The 25,817-nt window shown below is 38.8% G+C and overlaps 1 protein-coding gene across 10 annotated transcripts in view; it reads right to left on the bottom strand.

The window, feature by feature from the left end:
* Positions 1–2,741: 2,741 nt before the first annotated feature.
* LOC137256625 (dnaJ homolog subfamily B member 6-like) overlaps positions 2,742–25,817 on the bottom strand; it is a 59,387-nt gene continuing 36,311 nt past the window's right edge. For 3 of the 10 annotated variants that reach the window (XM_067794510.1, XM_067794511.1, XM_067794513.1), the window contains exons 2-8: positions 22,866–23,001; positions 17,462–17,571; positions 16,670–16,843; positions 14,524–14,641; positions 11,107–11,295; positions 7,090–7,203; positions 2,742–6,243 (exon numbers count right to left, since the gene is read on the bottom strand). In XM_067794510.1, the coding sequence (XP_067650611.1) occupies positions 6,108–6,243; positions 7,090–7,203; positions 11,107–11,295; positions 14,524–14,641; positions 16,670–16,843; positions 17,462–17,571; positions 22,866–22,945 (921 nt within the window). In that variant the 5' untranslated portion in view covers positions 22,946–23,001 and the 3' untranslated portion in view covers positions 2,742–6,107. The remainder of the gene's footprint in view (positions 6,244–7,089; positions 7,204–11,106; positions 11,296–14,523; positions 14,642–16,669; positions 16,844–17,461; positions 17,572–22,865; positions 23,002–25,817) is intronic. The other 7 variants (XM_067794516.1, XM_067794517.1, XM_067794518.1 and 4 more) reach the window with 3 other exon arrangements.

The raw sequence follows: 25,817 nt of genomic DNA, 5'->3' as shown, positions 1-25,817 counted from the left end.
CTATTCGGACACTGACCTACTTTTCAGCCGATCCGAATTTTCTCTTGTGAAAGTGTAAATTGACACCTCAAACAATTCTAGTTAAACTGAATTCCAATTCCTTGTTTCATAAGGAAATGATATTTATAAATGAATAGTAATTATAAACTTTAATATCACCGTCTTTCTATACTTTATGTCGAGGTTCAGGGAACATACCTTAACTATGGAATCGCAGACTGCCCATGTTGGATGAGGTCGTAAAATGAGTCACAATGCATCTGGCTCACTGGTTAAAACTGTTATGTGTTTTTGCGCTTATTCAGGGTAGTTCTGTAACGCACAAGGAGGTACGTGTAATATCAGTTCCGTCAGAGAAAGCCAAACTATTCAAGCGGCAGAGCCTCGTTTTGAGATTTCCACAATTTCCAGGTTTCCGTTTGCAAGAGCTCGCTTTACGACAGAGCATGCCGTACGACGTGTTTACTAGGATTAGTAGGAGCTTAGTGTTGCAATATTCAAGTGCATAGACTTATCAAATCATACTGATTAATATTTATGCATCCAGTTAACTGAAATAGTTTAAAAATTCTGGACTAGTTATCGCACTAAGTTGCGCAGTAGGACGGAACCAAGTAAACAGGAAAGGAGACTGTTCTCTAACCAATGTTTTGACTTGTCTGACGTTTCAGCGACAGCTGGCCATATTTTGTTCTTTTTTCGTTTTTTGCGATTCAGTGGTGTTTTGATGGCGTCACGGCTCATTTAAGAGCATTCGGGACTTCCTGACTCTATTCGAGGTGTATTCGAGCAGAGACCATATAATAGATCTATTATATGGTCTCTGATTCGAGGTACATTCGAGGTGTATTCCAACTGCACGCGAAATACCCTGATACATTCGAAGACCAGTCCACCAGCAATCGAGACACATTCCGACTCATTCGAGACGCATTCGGGTATGATGTTGCTTGCCTTTTCCGTGATTGTCCCTTGAATACGTTCAGAATACTTAGAATTAAGTAAGAATGCTCAGAATGCAGTTAGAATGGAGTAAGAACACTTAGAATGCAGTTAGAATGGACTATGAATACTTAGAATGCAGTAAGAATACTTGGAATTCAGATAGAATGCACTTGAAATAAGACCCGTGAATCTCCGGGTTAGAATAGGCCTTCAGCAACCCATGCTTGCCATAAAAAGAGACTATGCTCGCTGACTTGGTTGACACGTCATCGGATCCCAATTGCCCTGATCGATGCTCATGCTGTTTATCACTGGATTGTCTGGTCCAGACTCGATTATTTACAGGCCGCCGCTATATACCTGGAATATTGCTGAATGCAGTGTAAAACTAAACTCACTCACTCACTCACTTCAAATAAAGTTCGATATTTTTCCACTTCGAATGTACCTGGAGAGTTTTGGAGATGTTCAAAACATTCGTGCATGCTACATGAATTGACCCAAATAGGTTGAATGCATTCGGAATGCAGTTTTAAAAATGGAGTTTGAATTTCCAGGAATACCTAGGAATGTTCATTGCGACAACATTCCGCTTATTCAAAGGTACTCCCGTTTATTTCAATAAGGTGATGTGTGGACATACACGAACTGAATACGGTGAAAGAAGGCGATGTTCATCACCTTGTATGTGCTTATAGTATTATGGCGCTGAGTTCAGCGCTATATAACTGGTCAGATTATATTTAATTTCTTATTACCATCGAGCACAGATTGAATAGATGTAGCCGACGCAATTCCATGTCAAGCAACATGCTTATTGTATGAACGTTATCAAAATAGTTCACCGCAGAAGTTTCACTACATATTGGACAATATCAGTAAACCTTGCGGTGGTGCATGAAGTGCCTGTGAGAAGCCCATTTCTGGTGTCCCCCGCCATGATGTTGATGGAATATTGCTAAAAGCGGCGTAAAACCATACTCACTTAAGTGTGCATGCATATACAAGACTGAGAGAGTTATTTGACTATGCAGTAATTACAGACGAGTCAATGCTCTTTTCAAATCAGACTCGTACCCATGAGACAACAGTAATTCTCGGGTTGGAAGAAAATGTTATGAATGTAAGCAAACTTTTGAGGCTTACGAAACGCGTACAGGTCATAGTGGAAGCTGTGAAAATGTTTCTGGAACCTATGAAAAAGAAAAGAATTGATGAAATTCATTGGATGTCTTGATCTTACGCATGTTTCAGACCTTCTCACGTGTAGGAACATCACTCATCAAAACACATAAAATGAATCTATGACGTCTCACCAAGAGACCATGTGACGAATGTACCCGGCTCTAGAAGCTTGCTGGTACTAGCTCTCAAGCAGCATTTTGAAGTGTACCCGAGAACAATAGTTGCACCTTAAATTTACCATTTACCATTTACCATATACAATCTTTTCAATCCCTGCAACACGAGTTCACGAATCACTGAATTGTCAGGCCCAGATCCGATTACATGACGTACACAACGTAAAACACATCTGCTAAGGAAGTGACTTCATCTCCATGCCAAGAAAAACTGTTGGCGTTTTATGGTAAAATCATTCGACTTTCCTCAATAGACCTCTGATAATGAGGTATTCCTGAGATTTCCTTCCACGAAAAGATAATGCAACCGAACACAGAATAATTCTTCAGGATGTCCTCTTGCAGTGTCTAAGATCAGTTGTTGCATCCAACACCGCTGATCTCGTGTGTAAAATCTGAACAAGTAATTTGTGAAATCACTACAGACATGAAATGTGACAAAGAAATCTTTATTTCCTTGAAATGTATACTTTACTTTGACATACCTCATAAATTGTACAGACAAAGCTACACTTGTCATAATCACTGTCAGTTACACACAGAAAGCATATAGTTGTGTTCAAGCCTGGATAGCTCCACGTGTGGTTCATCACCAACAGGTATCAGGACCTGACTGACTTCAACAAGAGTGCACGGACCTGTTAACAGATGACACCTCCCTGACCAAATCAACCACCCTGTATATATGTCTGGTTTAAGGATGAGAAATCTGACAGTTCCTACCATTCAACTTGTTAATACGTTTGGTGACTACTTATGGTTTATTTCAAGATATCTGTACCAAAAGATAAAGCAGGATGGACCAGTGGGGATTTTTGTTTATTTATTGAAAACACATGTACAGCGTCAATCAGCACAAGGATCAATCAGTCATAAATCAGACTTTTAACTAAACTATTTCTGCTTTATCTTAAAGGATGAACAGATAAGTGGCAATTCAATGGACACACACGCACTCACACACACTTCGTTTGTAGGGATCTGAACTTTAGTCATCAATAGGAGTTAACCCATCACCACTGGGCTAACCACCTATCTTTGTCTACTCAACAAAACCCAGTATGTCCTTTTCCAGTATCATCCAAGCATTAACCCCTTAAATGTCATGACTAATGGTAGTGATGATTGGTGGAGCTTGATCACAGCGTACAATTTGTCTCAAAATACCTCGGGAAAAAAAGCAGTGCTGTTCCAGGGATAAGGATTGCATATGACATCAGTGTGATGAACAGCAACACAGCAGGATCATGATAGAGAAAACAGATGCTGATGAGCAAAACCTGCTTTACTATAGCAGAAGGAAGACAGTACACTACCTAAAATCTCAACTTCTGGCAGAGGGTTAAACTGAAGCTTTAGTAACAAAGGCTGTCTGTACGTGTGGTCTGGACAAAGGTGGCTATATGAATTGTGAGTCTGTAGCATGATACCCACACCTACAATATAAAACACAGGCACATTACGGACTACACTTATCAAGCATAATGACTGTACACTGCAGAAGCCCTTGCTGAGAAGAGGACCAGATCATGGTTGAAAGATGCTAGGGAAACACAGGATAAGGGCAACTGCATAGACAAGGCTCCTGACACTAATGATACAACAAAATACCTGTTACCATCTACAGCACTACAGGATCCCCTACAAACTGATCCCGTGTTTGTCTAAGTCTACCATTGCTGTTCAACTGCCAAACATAGTCAGTTTGTCAGTCTTGCTAAAAGAAAAAACAGAAAAGAAATCACCTTTGTTTTCAACCAAAACTAAAATGCTTACAATATAAAGAGTAGCATCAGAGGAGTCAGCGATGTATATATAAAACAATGATAAGAATACTGTACAGAGAGGCCATATGATATAGCAAGTTTAACTCTTCCATCTTGCATTAGAGATTTATACACCTCCATTTCAAGGGAGATAAATCTTGTCAGCATGACCAGTCTATGAAGGCAGGATAGCTGGGATGTATCGATACAGGTTTGACAATACACATTGCAACATCTAGATGCAGGCAGCCAGATACTCAAGCTGATCTGGAATCTGTTCAGTAGACTTTAGAAACTTTTTTTGTCAACTGTATCACATGAAGCTCTGGTGTTTCTGAAACGCAACACATGTTGGAAAACACTGTATCGAAACATCCTGTGGACTATTTACAATGGTGAGAAGGGCTTCAACAAGACGAGAGCAGATTATATCAACACTGCAGGACTTAACCACTCAGTATAGTAATCACAGACTCGGACAAACAACGCCAGAAAAATGCCTGCTTGAAGGGGGTTACCTCCCTTTCCATGCAAGCTGAACAAGAACTTATTTTCTGAGGTCGTTTGTCGTAAGAAATTTGCTCTCAATATGACAGCGACTGGTCCACCTAAATGTCAAAGCTATGACAAGTTTAGTAAGGAATAAAATAGAACATATATATATTTGATGACACTGTTAGAAGCAACCATCCTGCTGTTATGACATAAACTGTTATAACAAGGCTATAATTCCAATACCCTTCAGACTGCTGAGAATGTCAGTGTCTAGTAGACAACTCCAATTTGCTACAGATTATCTTTCAAGTACAATATTTAAGAGTGGAATCTCCTAATCACCAATAAAAATTCTTCTCAAAATATTACTTAACTTCTCAGCAGTCTTCAGGTGTCTCGATTCCCCTGTTTTGTTACATCACAACCACCATCAATCTTAACATCAATATACAAGTTATCTGTCTATTAACAATATCTATACAACAGGGAATCTCTGTAGCCGACCTTGACCCTGAGTTAACCTTGACCTGGAAGATCAAGGTCATATCTTCATATTTAGGTTCATGAAACCTATCTGTAGTTTTCCATTCCATATTTCACAAAGACAAACTCTAGTTATTAAACATATTTATTTCTTGACATAATATTAAAGGGAACTGTAATCCCTTCGTTTCAAAATGGCTGTCTGGGATGAGGAAACTGAAGACAACAAAGCAACTCCGATCCTGTGTATAACACTTGCAAGCACAGTTCCTCTTTCAGACCAATCTGGCCCTGATGAGGAATCCATCAACACACCACTCATTCAGTATGAAATGTAAATGGTGGAAAGCCAGCAGTATGCTTGCTTTTATTACAACAAGAATAATATTGAAATGACAAATCTGTTTAACATTAAATGAAAATCATCTTTGGTTGCAAAAAAAAATAATAACTCCCACCCCTCCCCCCAAAAACAGTGTTCCAACACAACAATTTCTAATGAAATACAGAAACAAGATATTTTGTCCTTAGATTTGACAATAATACTAGAAATTCAGGTGCAGATATCTGAATAATAAAGAAAATCAGAACATGAAAAATAAATAATGTCTGTTTTAATGACAGCTATCACATGAAGTCAAAGAAGAGCCAATTGAAATGTATAGGGAGAACATTCCCTTGTGCTGTTAAAAGACAGAGGGTTAACAGACCATCACACAGACAGGACATGGCAAGATTTGTCACAGTTACTCCCATCAGTAGACATTAACCCTTCATCTTACAAATACATACTTAGAAGTGGAACAACTGTCTGTGCATGATCTGATGAAAATCAAACCAAACTGTGATTCTTTATATTGTAAGATACCAATTTACAGACAGCTCACACTACCTTCAAAGGTGCAAAAGTTCACATAAAAACAAATAAATTTCCCCAAATCATTTACAGTCCTGTGCAGATGACTGTTCACGTGTGACAGAGATCCCTTGCACCATGAATACTGGTTTATTCATCATTGTGTTCCTATTTGTCTCCGTGTGAGTGAGTGAGGGTGTTTCATGCCTTGATGCTGTTGTGGGCGCGGCCGCTGCTGCCACCCCCATATTCCAGCTGTTGTACGCCGTTCACCACGCGGGACTTGAGGACTCCATCTTCCTCTACCATCACAGTCTCCTGTCCATTCTCAACAACTCTGGAATAGCAAATACACAGATGATGGCATTCGTTATTTCAGGACAGTCAGCAGTTTTACAAGCTTTCACCTTGCCCATCAAAATTAAGGTCCACAGGACCCAACTTTTTCATTTCAAGGTCCTCACATGAAATACAAGGGTTCTGTAAGGTCATGGATTTGTCTAGCCCATTGTGCTGTAAGGTTAGATGATTACTACAATTACATGCATATTTTAAACCCTGTAACAATGGTAAGATGTTGACCATAATAATCAGAGCCCCATTCCTCAAAACAATTGCAGCTCTATGACAGTCATAAGTCTGTGCCAAAGTATGGGAGTTCCGATTATCTTAACACTACGATCGCTTTGAGGAAGGAAGCCCTGGGTCATTATTCTCGAAACGTTCGTAGCCCTAAGAATTCTTAGTTTTGACCGTAGCCAATGTGTTAAGAATGGGCTTAAGAAGTTCGTAGAGCTACGAACGTTTCGAGAATAGCTAGCCTGGTCTGGGTGAACCACAACTGTAACATGCACACAAATCTGACAACCCTCTAACCTTTGGTGGAGACAAGTATAGGGCGTTGTAGGCCTTCTGTGCTGTGTTCTGGGAACCTTTTTTTTTTCTAGTGAATTGACTGAATTAAATCTGAGAAAGTGAAAATGGGGCAGTGATAGGCAAAAACATATTCACAAGAGTGAATGTTATTTAAGATGGAAGTACTGCCAAAATACAGACAATGCTTTGAAGACCTGGTCAGGGATGGAAACAGACATTCAGGTCTCTAGAGACACACTGTATATGGATAGATATACAATGCAACTTTGAAACAAACAATCTAAAATTAAATGACATCAGCACTTACTTCTTCGTGACAATTTTCTTGCCATTGATATATTTGGTAGAGGTGGAAGTAGAGCGAAAGTGTCCGGCTCCCGTGGTGGGGCCGCTGAAACTCGTACTAGAGAACTGAGAGAACCTGCAATACAAACACTTATATATTGAACAATGTCATAGTATCAATACATCACACAGTGTATCAATACATATACCACACTGTCATTATCCCTTTGAAGAAAAGTTTATATCCATTGTTATAACATGTATACAAGCGTTCTACAATTATCATGTTTAAGTGTGTTATGAAAAGAATAACACAATATACAACATGACATTTAACAGGCATGTAAACAGGGAAAGAAACCTTTCAAAATTTCCCACTAGACCATAGGAACAGTGAGTGGACAAAATTAGTGATTCTGTCTGTACTTCACTGGTCCAAAAGTAACATTTGTAGGTTTACTTATATAGTAGTCCAAATGAATTTTTACTAGGCAGGGACCACATTACCAGCGTGAATTTAGCACAGTGAGTAAAGTGCAAATTCTATGACAGTTGTAAATCTATGTGGAAAAGCAAAGATGGGTCAATAGTACTTTTAGGGTTTAGTATAGATGGCTGTTATTGTCACAGTGACATTTAAGTACGGCTATGAATATCTTCAAGCCGTACAAAGATAAAAGTTTGTTTTGGGTCATACTGAAAAGGCTGCAGTTAAAAGTCTGCTGGTATTAAGAGCCTTTAACAAAAACCTTGGAGTTTGATTTCTTAGGGTTAAATATTTTGATATTAAATAACTCTGCTTAAATGATCAAATGAAACTTGACAAGACTATGACTTTGTGAACATACAAAACGTATATAACTGCTTTAAGTCTGGTAAGATGTTCACAGAATGCAACTTCATAAGTCTATTCCAAAGAAATATGCAGTTATGACAACTGTAAAGCACTATTACTAAAAATCAATAAGGGCAACTACGCAAAAGATTTTGTCAAAGTCTTTATAACAAATAACAAACATTTAGCATCTGCCCTAATACGTCTCTAGAAAAATCTTAAGTAAACTCTGCAAGTTACCTGTCTGTGCTAAGCTTGCAAAATACCTGTGTATATTCTAGATATTTCTCCAGGATCTACAGCAGTGTAGAAATAGCGTGAAGAACTGCCTTTTAACTTTTCATCAGTATTTACACTGGGTCAGCTCAAACATCTAAAACTCATTTTTAGATTAATTACTGTTTTAATTATTCAGTATCCACATGTATGTAATTTCAATGCAGCTGAGGTGCTTGTTAGGGTGAATAGGTACATACAACTGTCGTAGGCTGTAGTAAGCCAGATATTAATCTCACTATTTAAACCGCACATACTCAACGTTCGAAATACCTGCCTGCCTGACCGCCCAGGACCAACGGGCTATACTGCCAGTTTCTCAAATCTACCTGTCCAATGGTTGTGTTAAAATTTAAACATGTATATAAGGATATTCATCATATTTCAGAATAACAAATCATTATTAATTCACTTGTAAAAAAAAATTAAATAAATAAATTAGTATTTTTTGTGGGCAAGTTTTGGTCAGGGCTCGTAAGTTTTACATCTAATTAGTCCTGTGGTCCAGCTGAAATTTTGGGGAGTCTCATACCCTGACATACTGAATTACTGGTCTTTAATACTGAAAATCTACAGGGTGATGGTGTGATCAGAGCTTGGTGGCATGGATTTCAACAATAGTATTATTCAAATAAGAGTAAGGAGGTGACCCAGAACAGTTCCTTGGATAACAACCCATTGTAGCTATGAAGACCCTTACAAAATCCTTTTGTATTGAATTAACTGAAGTTACAGATGATATGTAGGTTGATAACAGTATGAAGCTGTTCTCTTAGGATTGGTCAAACTGTACAGGAGCTGTGCTATGGTCTCTAACTACAAACAAACCAGGAAACAGAATGACTTCAAAACAAACAAAACAATAAATATAACAGTAACTATCTACCGGTACACAAACACAAAAGAAATCAAAGAATCATGTTAGTGAACAAAACAAAATCAACTCAATCAAAATGAAACAAAATAACAGTCAGTAACTATCAGGTGCACTAACATTCTCTTCAGGAAATGCGTTTTAGTACAGGCAATGGTGTCATCACCAAAGGGAGATAGCTGGTAATTTGAACAAATGTTGCACTTTGGAACTCATCTGGCAACATCGTCTTTGAACTGAAGGATTTCACAAGCTGGGCATACTTCATGTATTCAACATTTACCAATCACATAGACAGTTAGTTACAGCAGCAGGATCAGGCCTCACAAGGAAATGATCCATGGAGTCACCAAACACAGAATGAGGATAACATAATTGACAATTTTGTTTCTATCCACAGTTATTGGATACCAGCATTTCCTCGGTAGGCCTGGGAAAGGATGCAGTTTGAAGCAGATGATCTGAAGCAACAGTTACTGATTTGGGATTTTTGTTTGTTAGGCAACAAAAACAGTCTATTGTAGAAAATGTTGGATGATGTCTGTATTGTTTATTATGCTGTCAATTCCTTCAGGATCGCTTGATCTGACCTCGTGTAAGCCTGGAATAATATCTCTGTGTACATGTATCACAATGGAGTAAAACATACCTTTGAGTTACCTTCCTTTTGGGGAATTACACTGTCACCATTTTGATTCCAAACAATGTCATCATAATGAGATTGTGGCTCTTCTCATAAAACTTATCCAAGTGCAAATTCCCTGTGCATTTACTAGTTTGACAGCAGTTAAAGTAAATGTATGGGCAATACAGCAAAGAAGCTCAGAGTCATGGAGTTTGCTCCCTTTGGGTGGGGTGGGGGATATTTCACTGTTTGACATTCTGATTCCAGACAATGTTTTGTTCATAACTTTACAAGTCACAATATTCCATTAAATGATGGAAGGATGTCAGTGAAAGGCTGCCTGCACAGGCTCTATGCGAAGTGAAAAGCAGAACATTGTAATCTACATTTAAGACTGTCGAAACATTTGTGACAACCTTTTATGAACACTTAACAGAGCTGTAATGATTAAATAATAATTTTGATAGACACACTGTAATGTGAGGCCTCACAACATTTCACAGATAATCATTCTGTGACTGAATACTCCCCCCCCCCAAAAAAAAATACCTAAAACATCTCATTCTGTTACACAGCAACGTGCAAATTCTGCCATCATCAGTAAACTGTCTTTTTTTTTATAAAAACTATATCAAAGATTCTTATTGAAAAGTTGGTTGATAAGTCTTGTAAATGCTTAATGAGTGCAACAAGGATGATTCTAATGGATGATTGGATGCAAGATAGCTGATACACGGTGCTTCTCAAATATGCAATGTGATAAATGACAAGGACTTCACAGGTACTGAGCATCTAAGGTGAAGAAATACGGTACCAAATGGCACATACTTCCACACAAAGACTACTTTGGTCATGAACTTGATGATTCTGATTCATCTAGGACAATAGACAGTTGGTTGAAGAAGAATAACCAAATAAACATTTCATATTTCAATTTGACTTTCCCCAATATATCTGTTCAGCAGTCACAAATACAATACTTTTCAGAAATATCTACCAAAGCTCTGAGTTAGAATAATTCTATTTCAACAACCAGTGTTTTCACAGGAATACCCAGTTGATATTTTCAGTAATAAAGCAATAAGATATAATTATTAGATTGTCATCCCCATCTGCAGCTACAATCAATGTTCCGTGATCACAGTGCATGAATCCTAAAGAAACTTTAGATTCAGAAAATCCATACATGCTTCATGCATGTTCATGTGAACAGTTAATGTACGAAAGAAACATAAATGTAAGCTCTTCTGCTTTAGAGTTCCAGACACTGAGGATGAAAATCTAATAACATATTGTGCCCTAATCTGGGTTCGACACAGTTAAAGCGAAGATCATTCGCCATGACAAAGACACAGGGAGACAACAGGAGGTTCGACTAAACATGCGATCATGAGATGCCATGCTGCAATCTATACAGATGTGGAATTACCCTGGCGAGGCCGAAAGTCCGAAGAAAGGGTCATCAAAGATGGAGGAGAACCCAAACCCAGTGTGCACACGGGGCACGAAGCCCCTCATAGGGTGGCTATAGCTGCTGGGTTGCATACGCTGCTGCATACGGTCCTGGCGCCGTCCCCCGGGCTGGTCACCACGGCGACGACGATGTGGCCGCCACATACTGAAACATGGCCGCTTGGTGACAAGAGAGATAACTCTATCCTGACATCCTTTGTTGTAGTCTTGAGGTCTCAGAGTGAGGCTAATGCCTCCAGCAACCAGTCAGCTTGGTCGCTTCGTTCATTTAGTATCTAAAACTAGGCTCTGACTCAAACAGGGGGCTTGACATTAGAGTTTGTGGATTAAATTTTGAAAGTTTAATGAAACCAGAATGAATGTCATCAAAACCCTGTGCACTTTCAAACACTGTTACCTTAGAATGATAGAAAATACCATTCATACCTTCATCATGTTAATTACATTTAAATATTTTCAAACTTTCATTAATGTTTCTTTTTCCCATGACATTTAATGGGATGGATATTACGGAACTGATTCCACATAAAGTGCAAGAGCCCCCTCTCCAGTCAGAGAGAGCCATGTTTTGGCCGAGAAGCCATGCAAATCTGACAGCCCGGAAAGACGAGCACCTACTGAGTCTCACCTCACTCTACATCGACACATTGTACACACAAACATTAACTGCACATTTAATTAACAAGGCTCAAGCCCTTCAACATTATCATCTGTATCAATGTACACCATCTTTTCATATGAAAACATTTTAAGCGTTCTAAAACAAATGGCTGCTGCCATATTTACTTCCTTTAACTATACTATCATCAGAAAATTGAACTGTTGTACCACTAGAAGTATTTATTATACCTTGAGCCCATTTTCTCCCAATTACACGCTTTTTATATCACATGAATTTAACATTAAAGGAAAGCCATTCCAATTAATTTCTGAAAACCTAAGCACACACACACTGAATTCTTTTTGTTATTCTTTTGCTCTAACATGCTTCTGGCACTGACAGAAAGACTGAAATGAATGCAAATGTCTTCAGTAAGCATTTAGCGAGATTAGAAGCTTGTGCAGTGAATGGTGCTGCGAAGAACGAACCAATCTATCCTTCCTTCATTTAGAAATGTGCCCAGCTAGGTTTACAATGTTTACAAGCAAGTCTAACTAGACTATGTCTGTATCTGAATCTCAGGTAGGAAGAATCTAACCAGACACTCTTGGGAGTTTTTGCTCAGTATACACCCCTGGTATACCACTACAGTTAACACAGGAAGCTTTCAAAATCGGGTTGGAATCAAAACTCTAACAACCTTTCTACTCAAGGCTTAAGGATGGAGTGAAAACAAAATCCCTTGGGTCTCATTTCACAAAGTACTAAGACTGTCGTAGCTCCCATAGTGGTCCCCATTCCTCAAAGCAATCGTACCACTACGTCAGTCTTAAGTCTATGTTTAAGTACGGGAGTTACCATCGTCTTGTTACGATTTGCTTTGAGGAACGGGGCACTGTAACATAGGCCGACGATAGCCGTAGTGCTACGTTAACCTTGTGAAACAGGGCCCTGGTTTCGGGACTAACATGACTCACGACAGTATATACAAATACATAACACTGAAAACACATATAATACACATGATCGTCATGTCAATGATTCAAATGTTATCGAACAAAATGAACTTAGATGCTCAGCTTTGACAGTACAACACTGCAAGATTACATGGTAATCCAACATTGCAAAAACAAGGAACATGCAGAGAAAAGTGTCAGTACTACTATCATGACAACTAAATAAATGCCATGCCATGCATTATATATGTATAGAAAAACAAACCCAACAAATCAAAGCACAGCTGAAGTGCAGTTGGACCAATCACCAATCAGACCAGTATAACAACACAGAACCTTAGTAACAAGTAGAGTAGTAAAATTAGTTTCCGGTGGATAAAACACATGACTGTCATATTTACTGTCAATGATGATGATGGTAATACACATTAAATACTGACTTAAACACAAAGATGTGTCATCATTTAATACATATTTTTCTCTCATTCCACTCATAATCCTAATTATATATTAATCACCATAATCCTTGAAAATCATTATCAATAATGTTCTTATAATATTTTGCCAATGAATACTCCAGATGTGTAAGATCAGACCTTATTGATTGGGTGCAGCACTAGAAATGATTTAATATGTATACTGTAGACCCACTTCCTGATAACGAGAGTGTACAATGTGCATCACAATATATAAAAGCCTGCACAAGGAAGATCCACTCAAAAATCATATCCATGGATATAGGAGACACAGAAAGTACCACCACAGTATTCCTCCTACATAGCAAGATGTTTACAGCGTTACCCTACATCTGTACGATAAATACATCCAACAGCCAAAAGACTAGGTGATGGAATAACAAGATAAAATTTGCTGAACATCAAAAGGAACATTGTAAAAGTTTTAAATCAAACCTAAAGAAATCAAAAGGAAGAAATTCATGTTTTTTAAATAAATGAAAATAAACTAAAGTATTAACATTAAAAATGAAAATAAGTGACTACATAGAAATATAACTGCATCAATGAAAATACAATTCTTGAAAATTATCTTATTTAATGAATTACACAAATTCTCTTAGAAACCATAAAAAAATAGATGTACTAAGAGTCCTTTTTAGAGAGATTGCATAAAGAAACAAACAAGAAAATCACAGAATTGTACACAAGATTGTTCAATGGATAAAAAGAAAAGAAAGAGCCCCAGGAGGGACCATTTTCTAAGTCGACGAAGAAAATACTGAACTGTAGAGAAGACTAAAGCAAAGTACAGGCACTGTCTCCTACGTCTTCCTCACCCTGCCCAAGACACTATAGCTTTACAGAAGCAGTTACACTACATCAACCATGCAATCCTCTAAAAAAAAACTCCAATGACGCGGAGTCATGAAAGTGGAATGATAACAAACTGTGGATACACAAAACAGGCTGTATAACAGGTTCACTCATCAAGGCATAGCACTGAAGTTTCCGATTTTTATATTTTTGGGATTGATCAGATTCCAGAACATACCTTACAATGGTGAAGCACTGTTCAATACAATACATTCTTGATAGCTTCAGGATACAGTAAAGGCAAGATACTTTATTTTTGACAACTTCCCTATTATTTCAGGCTGTGACAGTTTTGTGTAGAATCTCAAACAGATGTCATGAAGGTTAAATTGACCATTCTGGAATCTGATATTGGACAAAATGTTGTGAACGCCAGTGTTTTCGCATGTTGTGTTAAGTATCCACGGTCTCAGCTCAAAAAGAGCCAGATACTCCCTGTCGCTTGTTGTCTACAGCAGCATTCCAAGGGAGATAACTGTACTTACCCAGACGATGCAAATGGATCAGAGTCGAAGAATGAGGAAGAAAATACACTAGAACCCCCTGGGAAGCCTGTAAAAGAATTTTCGAACATCGAGCCATTGAAGTCTCCATTGCTTGTACCTACAACAAAATACACCTCTGTCAGTCAGCTGGCCTTTGGCCCATGCCACATTTCCATTCGTCCCCAATACCAGGAGCAAAAGTCATCGGAACACCACCTCGTTTAATACAATATAAAATGGGACGTCTCATTTTTGCACATAACCAGTCACTACCACCAGTCATTCTGTGGACCATGAAGGATTTACCATAGTATTAGTAAAGAATCTGATGGTGATAGGGGTAGCCTAGTGGTTTTCCCAAGATTTGTGAATTTTGAATCTGTAAATGGTGATATTAGAATGATACCAGAAGGAAAGGTGACTAATTGCTGGTGCTGTCACAAGTGACAAGTGGAAATGTGGTATATCGGCCATGAGTGCCTCGTGTACCTTGTGTGTGGGGGAGTCCTAGCATGGCACATCTCAACCATGGTAGTGAGATGTCCATGTACCACTTACCTTATGGTTTAGCTCAAAAGCATATCCTTGGCTTTTTCTCTTTTTTAAAAAATCACACTCACACACGCAATACTCCTTTTGGAAGGCTGCATCACAAACAAAAGTCATAGCAGAGCTCCATTCAGTGCCTTCCTGCACTGTGCAACCCAGTTATTAGTCTAACCTGCACCAGATGCAAGTCAATTTTTGAGCGGGTAAACATTGGAATAACACATGTAATTAATTCAGTAGCATATTTCTTCCATTATACATTGCAATAAAAGCAGTGCAACCGGAATTTGGTTGCTGCAACTAGGTTTGCATCTCAAGTTGCACCTGATGTAAGTAGGTGAGCATCTCTTAAATCACGCCCTGCACAGGGATGATCATATACTAACATATCTACACAAACCGCCGGTAACTTTTTGGATCTGCAGTTTAACTTTTCCCAATCCTGTGACAGGATCTGAACCCAAACCTTCTGGGTAAACTCCATGCCCACATGACTATGGAGGAGAGCAAGATGTTATACATATGAAGACACAAAGTTTGGCCAAAGTAAATGACATTTGGCAGCCACTGTGTCTGTCAAACTGTGCTTTCGCACAAGTCCATCAAGAAGCATGGGGTGATGGGGACCTCACTCGGATTTTACTGACAGTGCTCCCAATACTTACTAATGGCCATCGTCACAGGCACTAGAAGCTGAAACTAAGGTGTTGTTAGGAAAGCATGTTGACAACATCCTCACTAGAGACAATCTCTGTCTGATAGTATATTCATACTTACTGAACAAAATATTTACACCAACCACCCCATCCTCACCCCATTAACTTTCACTACAACTGAGCATAACTTTGCATTAGCATCTCTACCTTAGAGTCCAACAGGCTGGAACTTTTAGAATTTAAAAAACTCTTCTTTAAATGACTCATCCAGATGTGTTCAGACGTTCATATTTAGTCCCCATGTTCCACATGTTTGCATATCCCAAGCAAGAGTGAGAGATATACTGATGCTTAGGCATGAGTGTCGGAAACATAGTATGGCATAAGCATTCATATAATATTCTGTTTATTACCAAAGTCCTCAAATTGAGGAAAATAAACTCAAATCTACTTTTAAGCATGGGCTGTCTACCCGACGTTGCCGCATGTAGAGCGCAACATCACAGAAGAAACATGACGTAATGTAATCATGCCAAAGTGATATTCTGTCCTAGGACATAGTTTGAAAAATATGAAAACTGGTATTTTTGCCCTCATAGGTAACAAAAAGACATAATTCAATCTTGAGCATTATCATATTTTCAAATTTTCTATCTCAAAGTAACTTGATAAATCTTTGGATTGATTAACAACCAACAGCTTGAAGTGATGGTAACAGCTTGAGAAACATATTACTGAGACCGTCTGGGTCTTCAGGACCACATCCTGAGGAAGGACAGCTTGCTGTTGTATGAAACAACCTTGGAGCTATGACACTCGTATGTTTATGTAAGTTATTGTTTGACCACCATAGTACCAAGAGTGCTTCGTACAACAGCTCCAGAACGTCATACCAGTGGATATGTGTGGCCATTGCCATGGAACACGTAAAATGTGCATACCAAAGAAGTTCCCAAATGGATCGTCTGTTCCGAAGAAGTCTCTGAAGACCTCTTCTGGGCTGCGGAACGTGAAGTGGAAACCAGCGTGGCTGAAGTCATTGAAGTCATCATTTGTGTATGAACTATTTGACAACCCGTCCTTGCCGTATAAGTTATACACTTCCCTCTTCTTTTCTGAAAAAAAAAACGACAGTGAGTGGTGGTCAGTGCTAACACCAGTGTGCAAAATAGTTTCCAAAATTTCCAGGGCAGTTGGGCTAGCTATGCCTGAATGTTACTAGCCTACAAAATGATTCATTAGCCTGAAATTTAAATGTATAAACAATGCAAAATATTACAAAAGTAGATGAGAATAAGATATTGCCTGCATAGCTTAGATTTCATTAAGCTGCTAATATTTCTATCTGGCCATGATCTTACAGTCAAAAGTATTACAAGTAAACAAGTTAGGTGTGATACATTCACAAGGAAAAAAAAAGGTCACCATTACTGATGATGCTCTACTGATACTGAACGGAAATGACAGCCATGGTCATTTCTCTTAAAACAACACAGCCTACTATGGCATCAGGCAGATGATGCTTTCAGAACTGAAGTATCAAAATGTGTTTGAGTGTTGGGGGCTGGGGCACTTTGTAAAGTTTCACTGGGTGCCCCATTCATATGTCCAATGGGTATCTACATACTGATGGTTACCCATTTTCTGCTTGGTGTACTTTAAAGTACCCACTTTCCACTTGATATCCTTCCAGGTACCCACCTATCGCTTAGAATCTGAACATGTCTACTTACTATCTGACAAAACTTCATATGCCTCAGAGATTTCTTTGAATTTTTTCTCGGCTTCATCCTTCTTGTCTGGGTTCTTGTCTGGATGCCATTTGAGTGCTAGTTTCCTGTATCTGCAACACAATATGGGGTGTCATTAACACAAAGCAGTAATCTTTAAGTCAACATGGGATGTCACAAACACAAGGCACACAGATCTGTAACACAATCTTGGATGTCATTAACAAAACTCACACTGACTAGTTACAATCTGTGTCATTAACGTAATACAGAATGTTCAGTAACACAATGTAAGTGCCATAAACACAAATCACACAGACTAGTAGCACAATATTAAAATAGTCATGCTGATTAGTAACAAAGTATGAGTCACTAAAATAATCCAAAGTGACCTGTACACAACATGAGTACCACTAACACAAGAAACACTGATAATAATTATTGTAAACCAAAAGTCACTGTGTTCTGTAATCTGATTGGTTGAAAAACATGATCAAATGGTATTAGATTCCCGGAAACTGCAAGACTATTCACTGCGTATTGACACGTAAACAATTGTATTGTTGTGTCATCAACAGTGGTGATGTCATCCAAATCATATTGTGACGTAATGATGTCACAAATGAGCAACTCCAGATGCTACCATGGGAACCAGCTGAAACGGCCAGCTGATGACACTTCACTGCTGTACTCATTCTCGATGTAAATGAGTGCAGACAGTAAAACCCCCTTTGTTTACTTTTTTGTTACAATGTCGATAAACATCATGTGTTGGCCAATTTCCGGGTGTTATTGAGTATTTGAAGCATGGGAATATTTCATTTGAAACCTCCGGCTGACGCCGTCGGTTCCAAATGCATTCCAGTGCTTCAAATACTCACTAACACCTGGAAATTGGCCAACACATGATGTTTATCTCCTAATTAACACATTATAGGGGCATTATTTCATACCATACAAGAAAAGAGGGTTTCATGCCATGCTGGTGCATTGCATGTGTTTTGCATGTACTAATCTATACATACAGTGTTCCCAGAAATTATTGAGAAAATCTTTGTTTTTTTTCTAATGATGCTAAGATTGGAAAAAGGGCTTTCACTATGCAGTGAGCATACTAAATAAGGGAGACATCTCTTGAAGGCTTAGAAGGCAGCTCATTACGTCAAGAGTTATCTCCCTTGTCTGAGCAGATGGCTTCCTGTGTTGACATGGCAGAATTTACAACAAGAGAGAAAAGAAAGCTCATTCTAGATGATTTTGAAAGGGGTGAGGCTGATGCTAAAGTGTTAGCTTGTAGACATGGTATTCCTCTATCTACAGTATACAGAACTTTGAAGAATATTCAAACAGGAACCGGGATAGGGCACAAAGCAGGGGCAGGTCGGCCTAGGAAATTCAGTGTTGTGGATCGCCGAAGACTTGGGCAGATTGTGAGTAGGGGCAAATTGAAAAGTGTTGAGAACATCAGAAATGAAATGATTAGCAGAGGAAGTCCTCAGGTATGCAATGAAACAGTTAGGCAGGAATTACAGAGACTTAATTGGGTGAAAAAACGTGGAATTCCCTCGCCGTTGATGAAAGATGCACAAAAGGAAAAACGTTTAAACTGGTGTCGGGCTCATGAAAATCAAGATTGGGATAATGTTTTCTTTTCGGATGAAAGTTCTGTTTGGCTTTTCCCTAATTGTGTGAAAATTTGGACCAAAGATACTGTCAAACCTATCTACCAGCGACCAAAACATAGCCCGAAGTTTCACATGTGGTGTGGCATATCGGCTCGCGGAGTGACGCCATTGTGTGTTTTCACGGGAAACTTGACAAAAGACAGATACGTTGACATTCTAAATGGTCACCTTCTTCCGACAGCACAAACATTGTATGAAGATGATTGGATTTTCCAGCATGATAATGACCCAAAACACACTGCGCGCTACACAAAATAGTGGTTGTCGGGCGAAAATGTTCAAGTTTTAGACTGGCCCAGTTACAGCCCAGACCTAAACCCAATTGAGAATGTGTGGGGAGTCATGAAGGACAGAATAAACCAAAAGGGACTGAGAAATATTGAAGATATGAAGGCCGAGGTGGTCCAATATTGGGATACCCTGTCACACGATTACCTACAAACTTTGATGGGTAGTGTGCCTAGGCATATTCAGGCATGCATGCGAGGAGGTCTAACAAAGTACTAAAACAAGACTGAGACTGTAAAAGGATGATGTTTTAACATGTTTATGTAAGTAAAACGCCAGAAGTTAATAAACGTAATGAGTTACATGACGCAACATGATTCTCAATAATTTCTGGGAATACTATAAGCTAATATTTTAGTGCTATCTCAGAGAGGCATTCTGACACAAACTAGAGTCATAGCCAATTACTCATTTATCCTTGTACTGTCAATGAGACCCATCGTAATGTGACAAAATCATGTCCCAATGCCATTTGTCCCTCACAAATCACTGATGTCCAAGGTACATCTGAATCAGCTATATACATCATGATAATAACAATTGGAAAGGGAAAACAATCCCACAAAAACCTAACTGTTGTTTACAAAATATCAAACAAAACAATGGAAAAGAAACTCACTGACAGAACTGACAGAAAAAAATTTGAAAGGCAAGGTGGCAAACTAGAGGTACAAAGGCTGAAGTGCTGCAATGCAGCAACAAAGAACACAACAAACATAAATAACCTGCTACTAAAGCAGAAAGTATCCTATCATTAATTTCCCTTCATGTTCTCATGTTGGCACATCTGATGGATGAACTTGGCTATAAATAGCTCCCTTCATCAGACAAGAATAAACGGGATAACAAGGAGAAATAACTCATAGGTAGACTTGCTACGACTTCTCTTCTATACATCAGATGGAGCTAGCACTTTAACTTTTTCACCTTCATTTTCCAACCACGTACACAATGTTTCTCAAAGGGTGAAGAACCAATTGTGCAGCGTTACCAGAGATGAGATTTTCACAGAAAATATCTAAGGAGCAACAGTTAACTGGTGTAGATACGGTTATGGCTGCTTAGGTCTAATAACAGACTAATGGGGATAGGAATCATGACTTGCACATTATTTCTTGAATCTTAAACATCTTAAGTCAAACTCATTAGATCATCCACAAGAAACTTCTTTCAATGCCTATAATAATCCTATTAATGTAACTTTATTAAATATCAGTAGGATCAGTTAAGAGATTAAAGGTCAAGTACTCTCAATTAATGGCCAACTGATACCGAACGTCTTCTCCCAAGGGGATAGTCTGTGGTGGTGTAAACCATAGCTGGGTTTCCTCCTCAGTAACACAAGGAACTTATTAATAACTTCTGACATATGGTCCTCACTAGGAGCACTACCGGTAACCAACAGACTCACCTGTTGGAGGCAGTTTGGAGAAGGAGAAGGAGGGGGATTAAAGGGAGGAGAGAAAGGGTGAGGGCATGGGGGATAGGGTGCATGGGCAGGAAGGAGTAGGAAGGGAGAAGTGAATTCCACAGGCAGTAGTGGTGTACTGGGGTACAGGATGTTCTGGTGTAAGTGGCATGTAGTATGAGGGTATGTATTTCTTGCTTGTCAACTTGTAAAGTGTCAAGCTAGGGTAACAGATATATCATTCTAGGATACAAGATGTGTCAGGCTTGGATGCAAGATGTGTCAGGCAAGGAAAGGAGATGTGTCAGGCTGGGATACACGATATGTCAGGCTAGGATACAAGACGTAGAGGGGGTAGGGAAAGGTTAGGATACAAGGTGTGTCAGGCTGGGATACAAGGCATTGAGGGGGGTAGATTAAAGCTATAATACAAGGTGTGTCAGTCTAGGATACAAGATATGTCAGGCTAGGATACGGCGTGTGTCAGGCTAGGATACGGCATGTGTCAGGGTAGGATACAAAATGTGTCACCCTGGGATACAAGATGTGTCAAGCTAGGATACAGTGTATGTCAAGTTGGGGTTAGAGGTATGTTAAGTTATGGAGAGGACTATATCATATTCAAATAGAGGATGTGTCCAGCTCTTATAGTGGTGTATTTACCTAGGATGTTGATACGACATTGAAACAGACTGTCTCCAGTATGTTAATGGTGGGTGTGTTTGAAATTGAAAAACACTCAACAAAAGTATTTGACTAATACCTATAAGTAACCACTGCCAAACAAACCACCTTCCTTCTGATAAACTTATCGTCAGACAATCAGTATGCAGCTAATGTGAGATCATTTCATACAGTCTCGATGGAGCTGAACCACATAGCTGGGTTTTGCTCCCTCTAAATTCTAACTGAAAAAGGTACTCTTGTGAGGGCCATTAGGCCTGACCATAGAAGACAACAGGAAGCTGAAACTAGATGTTATGACTCAACCACTTGACGCATGTACAAACAGCTCCAATGCCCTCGATGCCAGAGAGACATTTTCATCCATGATGTGGGAAGGTGTATTTTTGGCTGTGTCTACAGGGGAATTCACCACGAGGAGGGGGAGGTGCATTATGCTTTTATCTCCATACACTAAGGAGAGGATACGTTTCGGTCTTTGAGTAGAGCAATGATCCATTACTGAAGTATTTAGTTTTGTAACATAATCTCACTAAGACCTTCCTAGTTCTCATGCCGCTCTCTTAGTCATGAATAGCAACCAATACTTTCTCCCTTCTCAATTTCCTAAACAGTACACACAGCTCAACTCATTGCTGACATTTTGAAAAGAAAATCATTCTCCATATTTCATTATTTTTGGGATGAATCACATCAAATGGATTTCCTCATCACGCAAACTCAATATTTACCACAGATCTAATTCCTAGAACTACAATGTAACAGGCCTGAGGGGTTCACCTTGTTATTGAAGATTATGGACTGATCTGCTAAAGATAGCAAAAACAGAATATTCATCACCACACAGGGGCAGCCTGACATTCACTGACGATGCTGAATGTAAGATCTGAAGATTTCTTCATCTGTCATGAGTGTGCTTTGTGCTGATTCACAGATGTGGAATTACATCGGTTTACATATTCTTGAAATATGAATTGTGAAATGATCACAGCAAACACTAGGATCATGTGATACCCTCCCACACTTGATGTTGTGTGCTGGGTTATGAATTGCAAAATGTACGTCGTCATGCATGGTTGATGTCCAGAAAGTGTGACACAATTCTGAGTATTGTTCACTGCTGGTTATTGAATTTTACTGTCTGGATCCGGAAACCAGATTTTTATTTTGTTCATTTTACATAAATACCTTTCAATATGTGAGGTCTCTGGATATAGACACTTGATGTCCACTTGTCCGAAGCTTGTTCCATGTAAGCTCATATAAACATAATGTGATACTTAAAGATAATGATGATGATTGTGGTGGTGGTGGTGGTGGTAGTGATGGTGGTACTACTTACGCTTTTTTTATATCGCTTTCAGTTGCACTGCGCGTAAGCCCAAGGACTTGGTAGTAGTCCGCCTTGCTTGTAGAGGGCATCACTGGCTACTGCGTGGACACCTCACGCACGTTTACAATCAGCAAGTAGCAAGAATCTGGAAACAAACAGCACAAATTAAACGCAAACAACCTCAACTTATGCACAGTCAGGTTTAAGCTGCACTTCTGTACTGTGGTACATGGCGGTGTGCCAGGAATAGAGTCAGGATTGTCACACCACTGCTCTTTATCAACGTCTGCATAGTCTACTCAAGGCAACAATACTACCCGAGTGAGTGAGAGAGAGAAAGAGAGAGAGTGCATAGCGGTTTACACTACTCATAGGATCATCCTAGTAGGGAAACCCTCTCCACCCCAACCTTACAGCAGCACTAAACTAAAATAGTTCTAAGTTTAAACTAATACATCATCTCTAACATCAGCACATTTTCTGCAAGAAAATAGACAACACAAACTCACTTCAATTTTAAAATATCTCAACAAAACCTAATAATTTTAAGTTTTATGATGAAATCACCGTTAAACACTCTTCACTTCCTGACACTGTAGTAATCTTGACTCAGTAAACTTTGAAGAGCTGCATATCTGTATTGGATACATTTGATTTTGTTTCCAAAGAGCAAAAGTTTCCCATACTTGTTCAGCACTAGATACAAATACCAAAAAGATAATCTGGGTACATTTGCTTTTGTTTCTATAGTGCAAAAGTTTCCCATACTTGTTCAGCGCTAGATACAAACACCAAAAGGATAATTTGGGTACATTTGCTTCTGCTTCTAAAGTGCAAAAGTTTCCCGTACTTGTTCAGCACTAGATACAAATACCAAAAAGATAATCTGGGTACATTTGCTTTTGTTTCTATAGTGCAACAGTTTCCCATACTTGTTCAGCGCTAGATACAAACACCAAAAGGATAATTTGGGTACATTTGCTTCTGTTTCTAAAGTGAAAAAGTTTCCCGTACTTGTTCAGCACTAGATACAAATAACAAAAAGATAATCTGGGTACATTTGCTTTTGTTTCTATAGTGCAACAGTTTCCCATACTTGTTCAGCGCTAGATACAAACACCAAAAGGATAATTTGGGTACATTTGCTTCTGCTTCTAAAGTGCAAAAGTTTCCCGTACTTGTTCAGCACTAGATACAAATACCAAAAAGATAATCTGGGTACATTTGCTTTTGTTTCTATAGTGCAACAGTTTCCCATACTTGTTCAGCGCTAGATACAAACACCAAAAGGATAATTTGGGTACATTTGCTTCTGCTTCTAAAGTGAAAAAGTTTCCCGTACTTGTTCAGCACTAGATACAAATACCAAAAAGATAATCTGGGTACATTTGCTTTTGTTTCTATAGTGCAACAGTTTCCCATACTTGTTCAGCGCTAGATACAAACACCAAAAGGATAATTTGGGTACATTTGCTTCTGTTTCTAAAGTGAAAAAGTTTCCCGTACTTGTTCAGCACTAGATACAAATAACAAAAAGATAATCTGGGTACATTTGCTTTTGTTTCTATAGTGCAACAGTTTCCCATACTTGTTCAGCGCTAGATACAAACACCAAAAGGATAATTTGGGTACATTTGCTTCTGCTTCTAAAGTGCAAAAGTTTCCCGTACTTGTTCAGCACTAGATACAAATACCAAAAAGATAATCTGGGTACATTTGCTTTTGTTTCTATAGTGCAACAGTTTCCCATACTTGTTCAGCGCTAGATACAAACACCAAAAGGATAATTTGGGTACATTTGCTTCTGTTTCTAAAGTGAAAAAGTTTCCCGTACTTGTTGAACATGAGATACAAACACCGACAGCTGAAAACCTCAAGGTCCAAACATGCTGGGAAGTTTCCAGCACAGATTAATGTTGTTTGCAATCAACAAAGTCATTCTTTCCCACGTAACATGTATTGTAACTGCAGGCTTGCTCATATTTCCAGAAAATTCCTGCCACCTTGCATTAGGTTTGGAAGATCACCAATCTACTAAGAATAATACTCTTCAGGAATTTAGTCAAAGAACAAATATTTTGTTTAAGTGGATACTTGTCAGGATACTACCTTCCTCGCACAATACCAATAAAATGAAGAATACTTGTTATGCATTGGTAACTTTTCTCTAATTGTAAATAGAAACACTACTCCCATGTGCATTCCGTGCAGAAGTAGTGGGAGGAATCATGTAAAAGTAGTGTAAAAACTACCACCAACAGAGTACACACAACTGTGAGATGCTAACAGAACCTCACTGCAAAACGTACTAAAGACCAGATTCCATTACACCATTGAACGCTGTACTAATGCTTTCTACTTATAATCCCATTTCATATGGACATCAGGTCAAACATCATCCGGCAACAAGGACTTTGGTCTTCTTGTTACAGAATAATCCACATTCTTCCTTAACTTTGGGTCTTTGTATTCTTTCACTAATACTAGTCTAATACTTTGGTCTTCTTGTAACAGAATAATCCATATTCTTTCTTAACTTTGTGTCTTTGAATTCTTTTGCTAATACCAGTCCGTGGATGGGTGACCTGTTTGGCAGCTTGACTCCTGAGAGTCTAGGACTTCAGTCTTGCCCCACACATGTGGTCTCACCTTTGAGTATGTTCAAAATAGCATCTGTTCACCCAGCAGACAGTAGGTACACCACTGGACAAGTACCAATAATCCTCTAGAGCCGCAGAGGCAGCTTGGGTTACCAAAAAGTTACCAAAAAGCAATAATGCATGAGTGTGTGGAAAAGGTGTGGTATAAATGGCCATTATCATTATTTTATGTTAATAAATTCCTCTAACTGAAACTCCTCTAACTAGTACCTGCAATTATTGCTGTGCTGAATTTTCTTGTTTAACATTTTGAAATTAAAGTCAGATCAGACAATGAGCAGATAAAGTCTTGTTTGTTTAT

This window comes from Haliotis asinina, chromosome 11 (assembly GCF_037392515.1).
Source record: "Haliotis asinina isolate JCU_RB_2024 chromosome 11, JCU_Hal_asi_v2, whole genome shotgun sequence".
Classification (NCBI taxonomy): Eukaryota; Metazoa; Mollusca; class Gastropoda; order Lepetellida; family Haliotidae; genus Haliotis; species Haliotis asinina.
The sequence above is the reverse complement of the archived record's forward strand: the minus strand, read 5'-3'. Positions and strand labels throughout refer to the sequence as shown.